The following is a 20,641-nucleotide window of genomic DNA, read 5'->3' as shown; positions in this document are numbered from 1 at the left end:
TATGCAACTGAAGAAAAAGCATACGAATTAAAAGTCCATCTTTAACCACGGGCCAGCACTTTAAAATGTGATACAAGCTATCCAAGATCTTTTGTAAAAGAAGAGGCGATGACCTCTAAAAGGCCAGCAGTGAAAACTAAGTGAAAGAGCTGTGTACTGAGGAGGGGATGGATTCCTATATGACTGTTTCACATGCAAGAATGTCCAAATCTGGGAAACGTGCCAGTAATATGTAAAATTAAAGCTCTGTTTTGGAGGCTGATCCACACAGATAAGAGTCTGTGACTGTTAACTAATAACTACAAGAGTGGCAGTGATAAAGGGGGCATACTTGAGGACAGGAATTCACAGGTTCGTTCATGTTTAACCCCATGTGGACATTTTGTCTGTGTTTGAGATTAACAGCTCAGATGTTCATGCATTTTTGTTTCCTTCATTGTGAGCAGCATGGTAAAACCATTGGAGACCTTAATGTGTATCATGCAGAAATATGACAGGTTCTTACCTATTTTGTGATGAAACAGGGAGAGATTATGTGGTACTGACTGTGAGCTGGGGGATATATCTTGGGATTTGCAGCAGTAGCATTGGTGCCCTAGGTCTGCCAAGGGCCTTTTGCCTCACACCACTGCTGCCTTTGCTGTCCAAAGGACTTCTTGTTGTATCCAGACAACAACTGGATCTTCACAGCATCCCTCTGACCTAGAGGTCTTCTCTCTTAATGTGTGGCTAGGCTTTTTGCGCTAAGTCATGTACCCACGACATCAGGAGAGGGCTCAGCATCTTAATAGCCATACGGATGTGCACATTGGAGGCAGGCACACTTTCTGGAATCTCTTAAATAGTTAATAAGAGCAGCCTACCCTGCTTAGGTTGCTTCTCCCTGTTATCCTAAATCTTCAGCGGAACTTTGGATTTACGTGTAAAAACAAAGACAGTTTTAAAAATTGCTTCCCAAAAAAGGTGAAGCGGAGGGAAGAGGTAAAAAGTGTAGAATATGAACTAGAATCTGGTAATTGTGGAAAACTAAAAAGGGAGGAGAAAGGGCAAAAAGGAGAAACCAATGGGCAGTAAAATTAGGAGAAAATTAAAGTAGCTTTAAATATGTTAGGAGCCAAAGGAATCCTAAAAGCATGGTGATCTGCTGAGGCCTGAAACTGGTAGGCCTATTAATGATGAAGGAGAAATGGTGAATATTTCTTTTCTATAACTGGAGGAAAAGCTAGATGGTGCTACCTGTTACAGCAGCTCCATAATGCTCTCTATTGTAACAGTAGCTCAGGAAACTACTGAGCAGTACATCTTTTAATTTGCTGATTAACTTGGATCCAGGAATTTTAAAAGGGCTCGCTGAACACCTCTAACAGCCATAAGTGCTAATTTTTCCTTTTTATGTATTCATAATGTGTTAGACTGAAAAAATGTTGTGTGCTAATATTTAAAATCATTGATAGGTAAGCTAATATCAAGCCTGACCTATGCAAAGTGGGCTATTAGGCTACCTGCAGCCTGATGTTGGCTTCCAATAAAATAGCTGATAGGAATTTCATCAATCATGATTAAAGAAGGCATTAATTTTAATAACTCATCTGTACAGATTTTTGGAAAATAGGTCCTACCTAACATGATGTTACTACAAAGTTGGGTGATAAAGCTAAAAGTGTTGGCATGTCACGCTTCTGTAATGCGCTTAACTTGTAGCACAGATCATTTGAATAAGCAGCTAGAATGATTCAACACATCGTACACTGAATACATAAAACCCTGAATAAATGAAAGGGTCCGTGTGATAATGAAAGGGGAACCATTGTTGATCAAATATATTTCTAGTAGTGTCATTTGGGAATCAGTTTTTCACTTGATGCTATTGAACAAGTTTATCAGTGTCTTGGAAGAAAACACCAAGTTCATTTTGATGATGTTTGTGAACAAGACAAAGTCTGGGAGAGTCACAAGTGATGAAAGGAGACAAGTTACTGATAGAGATGTGATCACATGAATGCTGGATGAGAAAATAACACATTTTTTGACTGTCAAATGTAAAATCAGAAACGAGGAACAGAGAAGGAAGGTGGGCTGGCAGAGGGGAATGTGTGGTGATGTGGAAACTATTGCAGGAGCTAGGATTCTCAAAGTGGACACAGTAGTTTGCTGAGCACAAAATCCCAGCTGGGAATGATGGCCAGAAAGTAAATGCAGTACTTGGACACAAACATGGAAATGCTGAGCAGAAGTAGGGAGGGTGTTATCTCAGTACAAGGTACTGATTCAGTCTGCGCAGGAATATTGCTGTCAGTGCTGTTCAAGAATGTTGCTGATAAGTTGGAGAGAGTTCAGAGAAAACCATGAGAATAAAGGATAGGAAAATATGCCATGCAGTAAAATGAGGAGCTCCATTTGTAAAATCAACACTAGGTGTCTTTTTTTCTTCTTCTTCTTCTTGGAGATATGCTACAGCTTAACCCGGAATTAACTCAAGGAAGTCCTATGGCCTGCATTATACAGGAGGTCAGGCTGCACAGTCGTACTGGTCTCTCTTGCTTCATAATATAAGAATCTCTGCAAAGGAAGAGTGAGAAAGGAAAAGCTATTGTCTGTTTGCAGAGGCATGTGTCTGAATCTCTTCCTGCTAAAGGCCATGGGGGTTGTGAACATTTAAACCGTAGATGTCTGGTCCTCCGAGCTTCCTGAGCACACCACTTTCTGACCACGTGCACTGTAGAACACCTGCCCCATTGCCAACTTCGGCCTGCCCTACTCAAGCACCTGGCCTCCACAGTTAACCAGTGCTGGGTCAACACCCATCTCACTCTTTATGTTTGTAAACCTCCTCCCCCACAAGCTGCTGCTTTTTCCTTCCTGAGCTGCTTTACTGCAGACTTTTGGGGGAAGACATTTCCTTCTCCTGTAGAGAGTATGAATATTAACCAGTGCTTCCTTGATACAGATTTGATAAGATTCTTCCAGGCTACATATTGGCATGTGAGAAGTTGGGCTGTGGAAAAAGTTATCGTTTGTCCCTTCTTATTGAAACCATGCCACAAATGCCGACCAGATTTCCTTGGTGCTGAGTTCCATACAGACATGTGTGGAATAAGAAAATTCCTGTCTTCAGGAGTGTGTGGCCTAAGTACGTGAATTTTAGGATGTCAGAGCCAAATGGTGACAGGGACTGGCTCTTACGCCAGCTTTCCTGAGAGAAGGGATCTGATTGTCAACTGAGGCCCTTCTTTTGGGTGTCACAAGTATGCAGTGTCTCTGAGCATGGTGTCAGTCAGCAGATAGGGAAAGTGGGGGTGCAAAGAGACTTTGTGGGGAGCCGCCATGAAATCTGTCCAATCTGGTATGCTGCTTGAGAGCAGCTAGTCTATGTGCCTTAGAGGAAATCGTAAGACCAACACAATGAAGAGATGAGATGTTCTTTGCTTTACTCCTTGTCACAAGCCCTGATGCTCTGGAGCTTAGTGGCCATTCCAGAAATGTTAGCATTAATAAAACTAATTCTGAATTATCATCACTAGCCATACCAGTTTTTTCTCCTCAGCAGCATCTTGTGGTAGGGAAGGGGAGAGGGAGGGGATTTATTGGCTTTGAGCTTGCTATCTGTAAACATCATTAAATGGTTTCTGGCTCTTGTGATGAGCTAGAGGAGAAGCGTTTTCATTAAAGCAGCCTGCGTTCCAGAATGGTAATGATAGCTCAGCTCCATTTGTCTCAGGGGACGGGAAGATGAGAGAACATGACTTATGCAATTCTGCTGGAATCCTGCATGGCACCGAAGACATTTCACTGTTTGCGAAGTGTCCAAAACACATAGAAAGCTCCATCTTCAGAGATGTAACATACGTCGCTGTTCCCTAAAGGGAACTGGCTGGCGTATGTCATATTTGTAGATGGGCCCTGGTTTGTGCACCCAGCTATATTCCTCTCTTTCTTGGTATTCTGTCCCCAAAGATCTACTCTGAAATAATCATGTTGCATTTCAGTAACACGTCCTAGCTATCAGTCTTAAATTACCTTCGCAACAATTTTTGTGCATGCTGTGGAGCAAAGTTTAAGTTCCCTGTGCCTCAGTTTGCTCCATTGTGTCTAATATTCTTCACCTGACCTATAACTAAACTGCTATTTCCTCTCTTCCTGGTGCAGGAAGGGATTTTCACCTATATGAATATGTAGGTGATCCAGCACCTGCATAGCCATCATGACTGTTCTTTGTGTAGGGGAGGGGAGTCTGTTGGCTGGATCCTTGCTTTGGGAAGGAAGGTTGTGATTTCCTGGCCATTCATTTTTCTCTTCCCTACCCTCATTCTTTTTCAGAACATGAGTGAAAACTTGAAGGACTGTTTGATCCAGACCCAGACTTCCTTAGGGGAGATGGTGACAATAAAAACAGAGGCTTGCTCTCCACGCCGGGACCAGGAATATGGACAACCTTGGTACGTGTCTGAGTTTCTATACTATGTATTCTCTCCTCTAAGTTAAAGTTGGTTTTGAGGAATGTACTTGAAGCTCTGAAAGATATTAAAAACATCACTTGTGAGACTTACCTTCTGGTTTATGACAGGGATGGTCATCTGCTCATGTGTTAGACACGTGTCTGTATACTAGTTTATATGAGGACTTTCAATGCCAGTGTCTGAGGGCCTTGCCTTCGATCAGCAGGTGTTCCTGGCTGTAGCAAAATGGCAGGAGTTCACTCTGCCAGTCTCCTGTTGAGTGGGTGGTATGTGCCAGGTTTGTATCATGTGTGGTAGTGTTCTAACTGAAGCCAATAACTACCGTAAGCTTTAGGCTTAAAGTTTGTCAAGTACCAGCTTCTGGCTGGTAGCATAAACCAAGAGGTTAGATGGCAAGGTGAATCATTTCTCTGCTACGGGCATGGGGGCTAAGAGAATTGTTTAGACCCGATTATCTCATTGCCTCTGTTCCCCTCTATTTGCAGTGCAAGATCTTGGTGGGTTAAAGTCTTCTTCCTGTTGTTTTCTCCCCAGCTCTGGAAGGCCTGATCCACAGTCCATGGATGTGGAACCCAAGAAACTGAAAGGGAAACGGGATTTGATCATGACCAAGAGCTTTCAGCAAGTGGATTTCTGGTGTAAGTGTCTTGTTAGTGGAGAAAAAACAATGCCACTACTTGTATAGAGTTCAGTCTTTTCTAATCTACACCCTGTGTGTTTGGGGCAGAAAAGGAGAGGAAAAAAGTCTGGGATGAATTCACATGCTCTTCTAAGAAGACTGGCATATTTGGTAGGGAAGCTGTTACACCAAAGAAGCTTGTCAATCATAGGGCTACACAGTGGTAAAAGATAGGTGGAAAGTGTGCTAGAGACATTAAAACGTGCAGTTTGAGTGACATGGAAAAATCCAAAAGTCTGCAAAATTGAAAAGTTTGAATTCTGAAATCATGAAGGGAGCATTGCATGGATGACAGCTCTTTCCCTTTCTCCATATTCTGTGAAAGAAAAGCGGTGTCAGTTATGTTTGCATACCCTGAATATTGTAGGCCTTAAAGGAGACCATGAGTTCAGCCACAAGACAATACTTGGGGATGCTGTATGTCTTTCTGCAGCACAGAAAAAAAGGCTGTAGGACAAGGGTGTTTGTTTTGAGGGTGTGCATTGTTTGCTACTCTGGTGTGTGGGGAATCAAACCTTCTAGCTAGATAGAGGAAGTCACTGGTAACTTGATCTGCAAGGAGTCTCTAAACTCTAACTTTGCAAACTGTGAAAGAGAATTTTCTGTGCATGTGTAGCCATTAACGGTAAATCTGTATGTCACAAGTGCTTGCTCACCTGAGAAGCTAGGAGAGAAGGTTATTTATCAAAGCGTCCAGGCGTGGATTTTGGTCACATAGGAATGAACTGAGGCAGAGCAGTTGTTGAGAGACATAGGAGGAAAAACAAAGTGAGAAGGTTGTGAAGCATTTATGAGTGTGGAAGCCAGGCCTGCAGCATCTGGAGGACCATCCTGTTCTGTTGTCATGACCTAGGCTGAGGGAGAGGGAGAATACACTTTCTGCTGTGGGGAAAAAGGAACTGCTGGGTTCAGTTCTTCACTTCAGATTACAAAGGCCTTTCTCTGGAAGGATGAGAAATGGTGTGCTAGCCTCACTGCTGTGTGTTGTATGAGCTGTTGTGAGCTTAAATGGATGTCATGTCTGCCCTGCCTAACTCCTGCCATCTGCTCCCCTCACATTCACAGTTTGCGAGTCCTGCCAGGAGTACTTTGTCGATGAATGTCCGAACCACGGTCCCCCGGTGTTTGTGTCCGACACCCCAGTGCCTATTGGGATCCCTGACCGGGCAGCGCTGACCATCCCGCCTGGTATGGAGGTGGTGAAAGACCCCAATGGGGAGAACGACGTGCGCTGTATAAATGAGGTGATCCCCAAAGGTCACATCTTCGGGCCCTACGAGGGGCAGATCTCTAGCCAGGACAAGTCCGCAGGATTCTTCTCTTGGCTGGTAAGTGCCTCGCTAACAAAATGATTTCCAACCACACAGCTCAGAGCTGGAACTCATGGGGCAGTGGAGCCAGAACTTAGCCATCGTCTCCCTTCTCTGAAGCTCCTCTGCTGACCTATATGGGCAATAGGTAAATGTGGACCTGCCATAATTATTAGTGGCTTAAAGGTATAGATACATTAACGGAGTTCAAGAATTGAACCTGAGTTCAATTCACAGGTCTAGAAAGCAGAGCTTGCTTCTCCTTTCTCTCTTGCCATGTTCTTCCATCCCCACACAATCTTCAAGGCTCTCCCAGTACCTTTCCATACTCTGATCATCCTGTGCAGTGTTTTGAAGATAAAGAAAAGATCATTTCTAGACTCTGCAGGGCAGGTGGCCATTGTGGAGGGGCTAGGAAAGTGGAAACCCAGCCTCTCCCAGTTCATCAGGAGCCAATTTACATGCAATCTCCAGGACCAAAAATGCGTTTTTACCCCAGTCCTACAGGCATCTGTCAGCCTATGAGATAAAGAGATCACTAGATTGATAGATACTAAATATTCTGAGAAATCAGATGTAGGACTTGAATTCTAGCTAAAAAAAAAGGTGCAGAGTTGCTGGTATTAAATTCTGCTCACACTTGTCTCAGCCCTGCCCTGAAAGGGAAGTTAGTCTTGACTGTTAACAATTTTACCAGTTACATCCATAGTTCCGCATTGTTAGATATTTGTACATGGGAAAATGCCTCTTGCTTAGTTCAGAGTAGCCTCCTAACAGGCTGGCAATCAGGGTGGCAATCTAGAGTACTAGAGGGTTTAGATTTGTGGCATAGTTTCATGTCCCGACTTGAGACTGGAACTGAAGAAGTGATTTGAAAGTCAAAGTGTTACTTCTGTCTGAACCAGCTTGTTCACTTACTGCATCTATTCTGTCGTTCTGCAGATCGTTGATAAGAACAACCGCTACAAATCCATAGATGGGACAGATGAAACCAAAGCAAACTGGATGAGGTGAGTCCAGTTATGCCTTCTCTTTTGGGGCTTTATGTTCCCAAGAGAGGCCATCAAACCCTCCTCATTGTTTTGCATGACAGAAAAGCGAACCAAAATGCCACAACCCCTTCGTTAAAGGATTTGCTTGTGCTTTTTCGATATCTGCTGTAATGAGAATCCTTTGGAGTCAGGCTGAATGGCAGGAGCTAAAACAAGGAAGTGTGTATAGAGGATGACTGTTTTTCGGGATGAGGACAAATAATAAAGACGGACTTATTTATCCGCTCTTACAAACATTGACAGGTCTCACTCCCATTTTTTTTTTGTTTTTTTACTTTATTTTCAAATATTTGCAAAATGCTTCGCATAATCCCCTAGGTAACATTTGATTCTGTTCTGGGTTTTTATCCTTTCCCATTTGACAGACATTAAAAATGGTTTCTCTCTTTCTGGGCTTTGCTAGAAACAGCTGTCCATGGTGCACTCTTATTTGTGGTGGTAGCTTTAGTGTGTTATTAGAAACATGGAGTGAATTGCTGCAGTTCTGAACATAGAAGTCATCAGTGTGCTTGCGCTCCCTCTACTGGCTCAGAGACTCAACAGTAGCAGAAGCCAAATACCAGTTAATACTGAACCAGGAGGGCAGCTAGCTCTGCTTTGTTAATTGCAGTAGTAAGACAAAATGTTTAACAGTGATGCAGTGCTGCAAGTATCTGCATATATCTGCAAAATCTAGGTCACTTGTAGCCTCCTGAAGCAGAGGCAAAGCACTGAAGTGCCTTGTGCATACGGTGAGTCACTGGAATAGCTGGAATGGCATGTTGCTGTGTACTGTTGCCCATCCCATATTCCGTCTAGTCCTGCTTTCAGGAGTGAATTTTGGAAAAAGCGTCAAGAAGGCATTTCGTACAAGAGTAAAGCAGGGTGGAAGTTAACTGTTTTGTTGGTCTGAATGGCTAGGATTTTAAGTTGCCCTTCACTAAGGGAAAAGAGAGCACAAAGTACAGGTGGATGCAATACAAAAACAGCCAAAGCTGACTGCACCACTTCTTGCTCGATGTGACTCTTCACATGGAGAGCGGTTGTTCTGACACTTACGGTCATGGAGTTCAACAGAGGACTTAATTTTTCTGTAAGAATTCCAGCCATTACAATTGTTTGCTACCTGATGAGAGAAACCTCTAGTCCTGTGCCCAGGTACTTGTTGTCACTCCAAAAAGAAGCGATGGTGCGGTGGACAAATAGGTAGGGGGACATAGATCTTGAAGCAAAGAATTAGAAGTTCAAAAATCAGAGTGAGATTTTTCTTTTCCGATTATATTATCTCTTAATGTGATCTGGATGACAATAAAATTGAGGGAAGACATAGTCTTGGAAAGTGAAAATTCTATAATGAACTTTTCTTCCTAGTACTACCAACACTAGCTTCATGTCTGGATTTATATGGGCACTACTCTTGGTCCCACCACCGTAACAACAGAATGTTGTTTTTTAAACCTCTGCTTAAACCTGTATTTGCCATGTTTATGTCTTGGGATGAATGTGGTCTGGACCATTCTGTACAGCCTTGAAAGGCAAGCAGATTATAGTTTTGTGGAAAGGGTAGGGATAGTTAAGGGGATGTGTGCAACTCTACTGGGGAAGAGTATATCAGAGGACCTTGACAGTCTATACCAGTCTTACTGATCTTTCTGTTTTTACTCTTGCAAAAATGGCTCAAATACCAGCAGGAGGTGGAGTCTGACTGACAGTTCGAGTGGAGGCAGTGGTTCTCAAAAAGCATTGTTTTTGTTTGTTACTAGCTTTCAAATAGAAATACTCACAGTATCCTGCACTAGGACATTACCTTTCATGGAGATGACCCACAGAAACGTACTTCCAGGAACGCTGTAGACAGCGCTCTTTTTGTTTTTCAGATGGTGCTCTTTGCCATCACTCACAGATGGAGTGCTTTGCAAAGCAGATCTACTCACCTTCTGGGTAGGTGGGTATGGCATGGGGAGGGCAGCTTGGGCTGACTCCTCTCTCTTCTTGCAGATCTGGCTATTGTTTTTGTTGTTTGACTACCACATCTGAGTCCATTTTCATGTTCCCAGGAAGGACAGTTTGTACACTGCAGCGCTTGCTGCTTGACTTTCAAGTCCCTGTTTACCCAGGGCAGTGGATTACAGGGATGAATGAGTACAAAGCATAGCAGATGTCAGAGTAACAGTCAGATGAGCTGTCCAACATCCTCTTTTCCTTTCCTTCTTCAATCAGTCAAGACAAATTCCTAATGCTGAAGGGCATCTTCTCAAGTTGGCCATTAGCACAAGAATAATGCACTCTTAGTCTCTGTCTAGTGTAAAGCACTGTTATTTCTAATACTATATAAAACTCCGTGAGTTTGGCTGCAGAGATGTGTGTCAACCTTCTCCTCTGTTTTTGTGTTTACGGGGGGAGGGGTCAGTGTGACTAAGTCCACAAATCATAGCAAACCTCAAACAAAATCAGTGCGTTCCCAAACACAAACTATAAACTGCCACTGATCCGAGTTTTTAGATCTTTTGAAGGCTTGCACAGAACCAGCCACTGTTCCTGGTTACATGTGGGGAAGTGGGGAAGTCTTTTATTCCATTGTTGGAGACCTTACTTGAAAAAAAAAAAAAAAAACAGACCTGACCAAAAAATTGAAGTAATTCAGAAAGTCCACGGGCCGTGTATATTGCTCTCCTCAGACTGAGATGCAGGATAGGAAGCACCTACAAGCTAGTGGTGCCTAAATGAATTGTCAGAGTGCAGCGCCTCATCTGTGGGGTTTCCAAATTAATTCTGGCATGTATAGTCCTTATCCCTTCTTACAGTCCCCGAGCTTTTGGATTTTTGGAATGGTTCAGATCCATACTTTCCCTCAGCCCTTGTGAAGAGGTTAGTGCAAGACTTCTTTACCTCTTTCCCTTTGCCTTCCTCTCTGCCTCCTTTCCACTCTGAACACAGTGACAAAGACATCATGGAGAGTAAGAATGTTTTGTATGTCTTCCTTTATCTCTTGATAATGGAGATGTCTGTGATTCGCTTTGCATAAAATAATATACGTTGGAAGGGACCTCTGGAGGTCATCCACTCCAATGGCTTGCTTAAAGCAGGACCAGCTTGTATCAGTAGATCTTCATTGAGCTGCTGTTTTAACTTAATGGAACCTTTAAAAAAAAAAAACACACACACAAGGTTACTGTGGCTGCCAGTGTGTGCAGGGAAACTGAAAGCCACAAACCTATGCTCAAGTCTTTCTGTTAAGCTGCATGTACTTATCTCTGTTCTCTTTTAGCAAGTGGAACAAATATTCTTATGGGTTATAGACTGAAAGTTATGCAGAGCAAATGGATCCTAAAGTATTGCAGGGCTGTGATCCCTGTAAAAATTTTTTTCACTTCCCATTCTGAAGTGATTGTATGCTTGCTTTTTAAAGACAGAGAGAAATGGAGTTGGTTGATTTCCTTAAATGCTCACTGTTCTTGTAGTCTGCAAGTTGACTTTCAGTTGCAAAGAAATAGCTCTGCTGTCTTGCACTTTCAAATTCATCTAGGCTGAGGTGGAAATTTGCAGCCCCACAGCTGGCGCTGCTGTGGAGCTTAATGAAACCCACACACCATCCCAGAAGAGGTACTTCCGTAACAAACAGTGACTGCTCCCAGTGATATCCTGCATGCTAGGGGAAATGCATGAGAGGGAAAAAAATTTCTCCAATGAAATTAGTAATACTGTCTGCATTTTTAGAAGGAGGAGATTAATGTGCCTGCTGGGAACCTAACACTAAAGGGATTCACAATTAAAACTGGCCAGAACTTACTACTCTTTGTGTGGTGAGTTTGCTGTTGCAATGCTTGGGTTATCTTGAATTGTTTTGACCCGTGACCTGCTGGAGCTGGTGAGGAGACCAGCCACGTCTGCCACAAGTTATGCTAAATGCACTTGATGGGATATCCTATCCAGGGCAAGGAAAAAGGGAATATGTCATTCCCCACTGGTGTCGCTTTGCTAGTGATAGCAGCCGTGGATTCAGCAGAGTAGAGAGGACACAGGTTTCCTAACCCCATCAGAGGCTCTGAGCAACTCCAGAGAGATTTCTGTTCTGCAAGCGCAGCTCTGGTGAGGGACAGATTGTAAAAAACTGTTACTCCTTTTCACCAGAGCAGTTTGTCAGGGTGGAGGTTTGTTTCCAGCACATGGAGGTATTGATGATATTGTGCAATTGTGGGTACTCGCAAAGAACCTACAGGAAGCCCTGTTAATAATCCAACCATAAACATTCTCTTACTCAGTATTCCGTGTAACCTTCCCCCCCCCCCCCCCGCCACTGTTTAGCTGGGAGGGCTCCTTTTTTCTTTTAAGTGTTTTTTCTTGAGATTAATGTACCAAGTGCTTTGCTGGCTGTCCATAGTTTCATTACCATCTTCCCTAAATGCTCCTTCTACCCTTCCATAAATGCAGCTTCACCAAAACAGTATCCCACAGATACATGTACATTTGTCCCAGTGAAATGCTTCTGTGCACATAGCTCAGCTCCCAGGTCTCGCTGTACATGGCCTGGATTTGAGCAGCGTTTCCTACTGTTTTTTCAGTGGGAACTTAACAGCTTCTGACACTTACCCTGATGGAGGGCAGCCTCATAACCAGCAGCGTCAACGAGGTTCATTAAAGAGCAGTATAACGGCATGAGCAAGAAACCAGAACGACATCTGACAAGAGTCCCTTTACCTTTCTGTAGGTTTTTCTCAGTGCACAGTCCACCAGCACCTTCACTACGAATGCATCCCAAACCAGCTCCTCCTGTGCTAGGCTAGAGCAGCGCTGAAAGGCAGCCACCTCTGAGGAGGTGCCGGCCAGGTGCCAGAGGGGCCTGCACAAAAAATAGGCAGGTGGGAAAACTGCTGAGGCCTTTAGGTCTTACCAACTTTTCAGGAAGTATTTTGGGGTGACTAAAGCCTGACTGGGATAGATAGGACATCCAGTCAAGATTTTAGGATAATATGTAACTTCTTGGAAGAGGAAGGTCTGAGCTATCCCAGCCAGAGTTTGTTTCCCTAGTATGACAGTGTGGTAACAGTAGCATAATCTTCAGTCTCTCTTAATTTGGGGCCATAAACAGAACGATTGCTAACACATTGGGAAGACACTAGGTGTTACTGAGTTTTCCTTCCCATGGTGTCACTTCAGAGCAGAGTTAGGTTTGTTAGGTGTCCTAACTATTTAGATACTGTATTTCTTACATATTACATCTTTTGATATCCTTTTTAAAGGTTAATTTTCTAGGTTTGTAGTAACTGGTTTTTGAGGTGATTCATATTAATATTGATATCTTCTATCTTAAATGAATATTGTGCTCTCAACCATAACCCCATGTTCACATAGATTTCTATCTGAGAACTTCCTTTTAAAATATCAGGAATAACTATACTCCATAAACACCAAAAATGTCTCTCTCTTCCAAAAAATCCCAGACATACCTGCTTTTAATTATTTAAAGACATGTAAAACCAATCCTTTCTAGATTGTAGCACTAGAATGACCATTTCATTTTTGCATTTTACTTCACTCTGCTATAATTCAAATCAAGGCGTACACTAATCTTCCCAACAGCTCTGCTCCTCCATGGCCTTTTGATCTCTTCAGTGCTCTGTTGCATGCTTGCATACAGGTTTCCTTTGCTTAGGATTTGGATTATTTCTCTGATCACAATCCCACCTTGTGTATAGGCAGAAATGGATATTCACACAGTCTGTTTTCTCCTTCCCTATTGAATAGATCTGCATTTTTTTCAGTAAAAAAGCCATATTTAGGACCACTCTTTTGTTTAAAGTTTCCTTTGACTGTGGCTGGAAAATTTAACACGCACACGCACCCCAGAGGCGCCATGTGAAAAAATCACTGGTTCTCAGAATCTCTGCCTCTTCTTCTCAAAGGGCTGAGGCTGCAAGTTGTTCTTTTGAAGCACCAGAAACAGGCACAGGCGCCTGTCAGCGGCAGTGAGAGCAAAGCCTAGCCAGGAAAAGCAAGTGGGTGGCCTCATTCCCTTGGAGAACAATAGGAAATGGCAACTATTTCTGGGAAAAAACAAAAGCTTGCTATGAAGCAGACCAGTGTTCAAAGTGCAGTACCCCTCATGCTGAAGGAGAGAATTTTTCTTAGGAAAAGCAAGATATACAAACTGCCTGTGAATCTCCTTGAAATCTCCTTCCCTGAAAAAAATCCAGTTTATTATAGCCTCTGCAAGGAATTTCTGTGAGTTTTAACAGAAACAGTTGTATAAAAAGTTTCCATTACATGTGCTGCCTGGCAGAACAATAAGATGTTTCAGGTCTCTAAATTTCTTCAAGAAGCCATTTTCGAGCAATGTCACCTTAAAGGCTAATTCATGAATTTGATTTTGAGTTCTCACACTTTTTTGTGTTCACAAAGTGCTGCAGTTGATGTGAGGCTGTACTGAAATTGTCATACATAAGTCAGCAGACTGAACAAAGTGTAAAACTTTAACTGTAAAACTGCACAGGCTCCTTCACACTAGTCTTGTTTGGTTTTTCTTTTAAGCTTGAAAGTTGCCTCTTAAAAACAAAACAGCTGCCTTTTCCTGGTGCAATTGAGGAAAACTGAAAGGTTATTGTGGGTGGGGGGAGCTGGATCCCACCAAACTCCTCTGCCCCAGTGCAGCACTGGTGAAGTGGTTGGATGCAGGGGGATGCTTTGCGCTGTTTTCCTTTTACCCAATTGTGCTTTGTGGGATGTTCAACCCAAGGAACATGGCTGAACGAAAGAGGAAGCCCAAGTTTTCCAAGGAAGAACTGGACATTCTGGTCACTGAGGTGACCCGAAATGAAGCCATGCTGTTTGGGAGGGAGACAATGCGTCTATCCCATGCTGACAGGGACAAGATCTGGGAAGGCATAGCCAGGCAGATCACATCAGTCAGCCAGGTCCCCAGGTCTGTAAAAGACATTAAACACAGATGGGACGACATGAAGAGAAGGACCAAGGACAAACTGGCATTCATGCAGAGGTCCCTCTCGAGCCCCGGCAGCACGGGGCGGCCCTCGGCCATCGTCCTGACCGCCCACGAGAGAGCCATCGAGTCGACGCTGCATTCGTCTCGCCAGATGCACGGCTTCCGGAGAGCGGATCTGGACGTGGTTGACAGCCCGTCAACAAGCTGTAAGTATCATTGCCTTAAGACCTCTTTGTCTTATGCTTGCATATCTTAGTCTGACACCAGAAGAGTGCTGTGTGTTTTGTGAGATGCTTGGTTGCCTGTCAAGCCAGCACCCACCTGTGTTTGCTTTCAAGGAAACCTGCTCTGGTGATCATGGGATGATGAGATGGATTGAGGGAAAGCTGTTTGCAAGTTAAAGTCGTCTTCTGTATCTGTTTCTGTAGCCTTTTACCCTACTATCTTCGAAGGGTAGATATTGTTTGGGTTCCACTTTCTTAAAGGGATGCAAGTCTGAACTGATCCTACAAGTGAGGGAGCAGCTGTACATGAAGTGCAGCTATCTCCAGTCAGTGCAAAAGTATTTGTAAAAGATTAGGAACTTTTCATCTTGCATGCACCCCAATAAAAGGGTAGTGCTGTCAAGCTGTGAACCATGTGGCTGTCACTAATGGATCACTGCATGGTAGTCATCTTCCAAGAGGGCTGTTGGGGAGGCCAGGGTTGGGTTTTAAATGATCACTGGTATTTGTGTTCTGATGCCAGGCCATCAGTGATTTCTCAGTAGGGTTCTGAGGTCTCAGTACAAGTGCAATGGAAAGGGTAGGTGATAATCCTCCTCCACTCTTTGCTAAGAAAATAGTGGCCGTGCTTTCTAAGTTAACCTTCTTATATCGCAACTTTCAAACACCTTCCAGTACTGAACCACAAGCTGCTTTGTGCAGATCTTTCCCCAGTTGCCCACATGCAGTTTTCTTGTATGGAGGTGGAACTTACTTGTCTATGAGCTTTTAGGGATACAAAGGAGAGAAAGAGGGGTTTATTCTCTTGAGAAGTGAGCTAACTAATACTTCACAGGTGACGTTGTCCCAGCACATTAGGTTTGTAATCTGGAGTAACACTGTTAGTGGGAAAGCAAAGACAGAATTCTTCAAGTAGTGGCAAAGTGGGACTTGGTGACTCTTGGCATCTGTCTTGGAAGCCAGTTGCACTACTTCAGAGGCAAAATGAATACACTTTGTGCAAGGAGATAGTGGGCAGTTACAGCAAATGCAGTATCATCTCTTCTTACACTTGATGTGCCTGTACCCACGGAATGGCACATCACTAGATATGTATCAGAATATTCAGAGTTTGGAGTTTTGCTTCGGTTTTGGTTTTGCTTCAAGTTTACTTGCCTTGTTAATAGGAGGTCCTGTTGCTTGAATATCCTTACCTTACTGCTTGAATACCTTACTCGGTGATGCCAAGCCAAACGGTGGCCATGCAGTCCAGATTTCACCGATAGCAAGTGCTGTGTTTATACCTTCCTCTGTGAGGAGGATGTAAGAAGTAACATGGGACCATGAGAAACCAACATGGTCAGGGGTGTCCTGGGACTGGACCAAAGCCCAGGAGCCTGTGTCCCCCCAAAATATTTGAGTGTTCTAGCTAGTTGCGGTTTCGGAGAAGGTGAGTCATTGCTACTGTATGAAAATTATCTACCTTCTAGTAATGAATAGCACTATATACAGGATGCCGTGGCAGCTTGGATTCCTCCTCAGTTGACGGGGTTCCCTCACTCTTCAGGCCTCTTGTGGCTAAGCTTGTCACACGGATGCTAATGCCGCATCACATGCATGTTGCGTTATGCATCAGGAGCTGCAGGCTTGTCCCAAATGGCAGACTGGGGGAAGGGGAAAACCCTTTTCCACATGCTTTGAGATACCTTGAAACAAAAGTCAGAGCTGTGAGGGGCTTCACAGTAATAATTCATGCTTCCTCTTCTGTTTAAGCTGACGAAGATGAGGAGATGCCAGGCACTTCTCGGGAACACTGCTTCTCATCTCTGCAGAGGGCCGGTGCAGAAGTCAGTCAGCTCTCCGGGCCCTCCTTCCTGCGCACCTCTTCGTCATCAGAGCACTCGGAAGCTACCAGCCAAAGGCAGGAAGTGCACCATCCGTCCCCACGCACTCCGTCGTCCTGCAGACCTCCGCACCCACGAATGAGGAGCCCACCTCTCTCCAGCTTTGATCGCCAGCTTCTTCATTCTCACACGCAGCAAACAGACCTGTTCAGGCAGTTCTGCCAGGAGCTGGTGGCTATTCACAGAGACATGGCAGATAGCATGCATGTGATCGGTCAGAGGATGGCTGACCTCACCAACCAAGTTGGCCAGATGTGCCAGACCCTTTCAGAAATCCGTGATGGCGTCCAGGCTTTCCATAAGATACAGGATCCTAGTGCCATGCAGGGGTCTCTTCTGCAAGCAGCTTGCTCAAAACCTGACCCTGAGCCCAGTGCAGAGTCTAACCCAAACCCCCCAAAGCAGACTCCTCCTGCACGGACTACCAGGTCACGAAAGAGAAAACACCATTTCTAGTCCGCTTCATATAAAGCAAAGAAAGGTGCACCATTTTGAGCTGCTGCATGCTCACGTGGCATCTACATGTGGATCAGTATTATGTGGGGAAGGTAAACAGCCACCCCACCCTGTCCACCCCCCTGCTCTCTAATAAAACAGTATGAATTATGGGAGCTGAGTAGTAGGGCTGGCCCTCTGCAATGACAAAGAGGAATCTCAGATATTATAGAGCTTGGGATGTAAGGCATCTTTCTGTTCCTAGAGATTAGGAATTATCACTAGTTTCCCTATGCTTTAAATGCTCTAGAGACTAAGAGATGCAATAGGATTCATTATCTTGATCTCCTTTTCATGCCTGTGAAACATTATTTACTGAGACTGTGTACTGCAGAACTCCCTTTACAGTCAACCCACAAATTTACTGTATTACTGCTTTCCTATCATCACCCTGCAAATTAGTGTATGCACTGTGCAGAGTCTTAACTAACAGTATCCTTGCAGCTCTAAAAAGTCTAATTGTTCGTTGTTTTTATCTTGGGTTCAGCAATAGTTCAGGGCTTACTGTGACTGTTACACACAAGTTCAGGGAAAGGGATATAAAAGCAGAGCGTATGCAGGGAAGGGGAGAGAGCACGATGCTGAGAGAACTTTCTGCCAGCAGAATGACAGGAGAAGAGATGTGAGCACTGTGTAGCTTTAGTCTGCTGAGAAGGGGTGCTCTGGCACGTGCCTGGATCCCTGCAGTACCACATGCACTTATTTTGAAGAGTTTAATCTTTGTCTTCTTCAGTCTATCTGAAACCCAACCTACCCTTCACATTTGCAGTTAAAATATGGTTATACATAATATGGCAGAACTCGAGCAGAATTGTGGTGTATTATTTTCTTGCATGTTTTAATTCTCAGTTTTGAACAACCTCTGCCTCCTCAAAATGTGAGAGACTGTGCAGAAACATGGGGAAGATATAGGGCCTGCTTCTGACCTCAAGAATAATTTTGTTTTATGTCACTGTAACTCTGTCAACTTCATTACAGTTACTTTGCACTTATTCTGCATTGTTTAGGGTGGAATCTGTACTGTGTTCTCCTGTCGTGGAGAGTTTACAATCTAAATTCACAGCTATATAGGTTAAAACCTTGAACGTGTTGGTTTAGTACTGCTTTTTTTTTCTCTCCGTCCAGATGCAAGGAAGAACAGTGTTGTAACATTTTAATTGTTTCAGTGCTGCATGAGGATTCCATGTATGATCCCAATTTTGAAACTAGGCTTTAATAATTTCACCTCATGTGGTAGTAACATACACGGCAGCTTTTTTTACAGTATGTCTGTTTTCTGCTTGATTTGCACATCTGCACTTACCATGCTTTCCCCATCTCTGGAAAAATCTGGACCATTATCCTGCCATGTCTCAGCAGGGGAGAGGGCCAAGGTGTTGATCGCACACAGCACGCCACTGCTCTCTGGGCTGTCCTGCTGTAGGCAGAGCTGCATTGCAGAAAACCATTCAGCCGATCCTCATGTCATGTGTGGGCTACAGGCTTGGCCAAAAAGTTGTATAAATTTTATCAGGAATTGAACATAGACAGCACAGTACAGCAGAAGGATGGCTCACTTTACTCGCTTTTAAAGAATCTTCTTTAATCTGTTTGGCCTCTCCTTTAAATGCATGTTGTCTTCGGTTCTGTTTCGGACAGCTCGCTGTGTGACTGCAGTGTCAAACATTCCTGATATGGTTTTCCTTTTTTTCTTTTTAATTGTTCTGTAATGCTAATGCAAATAATGATGTGGTAAAAGGCCCTTGCTCAAGGAATTAGAGGTCTGGTAATGAGGAAAAAACTTCTTTCTTCTGAGGAATGACTGCTTTGGTTTCACACAGAGGAACTTCCTCTTAGTGCCAATGCCAGCCGAGGTCAGGATTCACTAACCTTTCTGTGAGAATGTGATTTTACTTCTGTTTGTAACATTTGTATTCTGCAGAAGTTACAATCTGTCCTCTTCTAAATTGGAGGGAAGATTGGTAAATCTGAGAGAAGTGGATTTAATGATATGATTTACAGAGAACTGAAAAATGATGACATGTTCTAAAGGCTTTTTAAGTCAATACAGTGCTGCTGCTATGTATTAGAAGTAGTATTTTACATTTTTATAGTATTAGGTCCATGCTGATGTTCTCCTGTTGATATACTGATTGGATTAGCTGTTTTGCTGTTGTCTTGGGGAATCCCCTCCAGGAACCCTCAGATCCGCACAGCAGGAGACTCCTGCAGATGCTGAGCACTGCTGGGAGCTAGGAGGACTGTTAGGATCATTGCTGCCATCAGTCTGCGTGTATAGAAGCACTTAGAGAGTGAACCCTGTTTTTCTGGCAGCAGGATGTGCAGCCTTAAAGAGAAACTCCTCAAATATTGTGCTTAGGAGAAAGGACCATGTATTATTATACACTGACTGATGTCTCCCCAATTTTCCTCTGTGGAATATAACAGATTGGCCCAAATCTGGGGCCAGATTTCCTGCCCTGTGTAGATCCCTTAGTGAAGTGGCTTTTCTGTACTGGCTTGCAAAGGATATATTGTCCCGTATGCATCATGTTAACTGATTACTGAAGTAAGTGGCCCATGTCAAAGCAAACTGCTGTGCTTAGCCCCAGTATTTTCATGTCTTGTATATGCTGAAAATTCTCTCTTTAAAAATATTTTTGTTAAGATTACAATAAATATATAACACTTTTATCACAGCTGCTGTTGAGTCATTTGTTTCTCTCATAATTTTTTGCCTGAACTTGTAACAAGTAATTCAAGATTGTATCCGTCACAGATGCTCAGTCTCCTCCAGAGCGCTAAGGGTTAGAGACCTGAGATGGTGTATTTGCAAATTTGGCACCCCCAGTGCGTATATCCAGGCTGGTAGCAACTCTCTTCCACTGGATCTCCTGCCCTGGGTTTGCAACCAGCCATGACTTTGGAAAGGCCCATGACCATTTCCCCATGGTGCTCTGTGCTGGCTGGACATTGGCAAAGGTACCACCAGGGCTGCCTGGAGGGGATGAGTGAGCAGGGGCTGGCTGGGAGGCAAAAGGAGCAGTGCAAATACCGAGGAGAGGGAGCAGGAGATTGAGCCTCCTGCTGCTCAGCCCTTGTTCCTTCCCATGGTCTCTCCTGGCTGCCCCACGGTCCCTCCGGCTGCCCTTGTTGCTGAGGCTTGGGAAGAATGGGCCACAGATGCCAAAAAATAGTTGGGCGTTTTCTGAGCATGCTCACTAAACTATCCCAAAACTTGGTCCTTTGGTGTTCCAGGCAAGTTGTGGCTTAGAAAGAAGGGAGGCTAGGACACCAGGAGCTGCTAGTTGGAAATGCTGTCGGGAAGGTGCCAGCACGGGGATTGATCCAAGCCCCCAGAGCAGCGGCGGGGCAGCAGGGCTCGGTCTCCTTTGGTGCCAGGAATGTCAAGTTAGCTGGTCCTGAATAGGCTGGGCAAAGTCTGCGTTGGTCTTGAGCCTCGCCGTGAGTCTGTGCCTTGGCTGGCCCGTCACAGGAAATAAGATGGGTGGCAGGTCTCTCCCTAATGAGAGGTAAAGTGACTTATTTGTAGTTCATGGCAGGGATCAGCTAGTGCCTCTCTCCAGGAATGGGAGCAATTCCAGGTGGCTGGGTCTGCCCAAATGGCCTTCCTCATCCCTGC

At 44.0% G+C, this 20,641-nt stretch overlaps 2 protein-coding genes across 6 annotated transcripts in view; both read left to right on the top strand.

Annotated features, from left to right (window-relative positions):
- The window catches only part of LOC112979242 (zinc finger protein 862), a 52,464-nt gene that overhangs the window by 14,648 nt on the left and 17,175 nt on the right, over positions 1-20,641 (top strand). For all 4 annotated transcript variants that reach the window (XM_064512739.1, XM_064512738.1, XM_064512740.1 and 1 more), the window contains exons 2-5: positions 4,318-4,436; positions 4,992-5,095; positions 6,202-6,464; positions 7,389-7,456. In XM_064512739.1, coding sequence (XP_064368809.1) covers positions 4,321-4,436; positions 4,992-5,095; positions 6,202-6,464; positions 7,389-7,456 — 551 coding nt within the window. In that variant the 5' untranslated portion in view covers positions 4,318-4,320. The remainder of the gene's footprint in view (positions 1-4,317; positions 4,437-4,991; positions 5,096-6,201; positions 6,465-7,388; positions 7,457-20,641) is intronic.
- Positions 9,512-19,697, top strand: LOC112979243 (myb-related transcription factor, partner of profilin-like). 2 transcript variants are annotated; one of them, XM_026093250.2, is made up of 3 exons: positions 9,512-11,280; positions 14,211-14,623; positions 16,394-19,697. In XM_026093250.2, the coding sequence occupies exons 2-3, from the start codon at positions 14,215-14,217 to the stop codon at positions 16,978-16,980; spliced, it is 996 nt and encodes a 331-aa protein (XP_025949035.1). In that variant the 5' UTR covers positions 9,512-11,280; positions 14,211-14,214; the 3' UTR covers positions 16,981-19,697. The 2 variants fall into 2 exon arrangements, with proteins under 2 accessions (XP_025949035.1, XP_064368812.1); XM_064512742.1 differs by lacking the exon at positions 9,512-11,280 and having other exon boundaries at positions 13,333-14,623.

Source organism: Dromaius novaehollandiae, chromosome 5 (assembly GCF_036370855.1).
Source record: "Dromaius novaehollandiae isolate bDroNov1 chromosome 5, bDroNov1.hap1, whole genome shotgun sequence".
NCBI classification, from domain to species: Eukaryota; Metazoa; Chordata; class Aves; order Casuariiformes; family Dromaiidae; genus Dromaius; species Dromaius novaehollandiae.
This window is presented reverse-complemented; position numbering and strand designations above follow the sequence as displayed.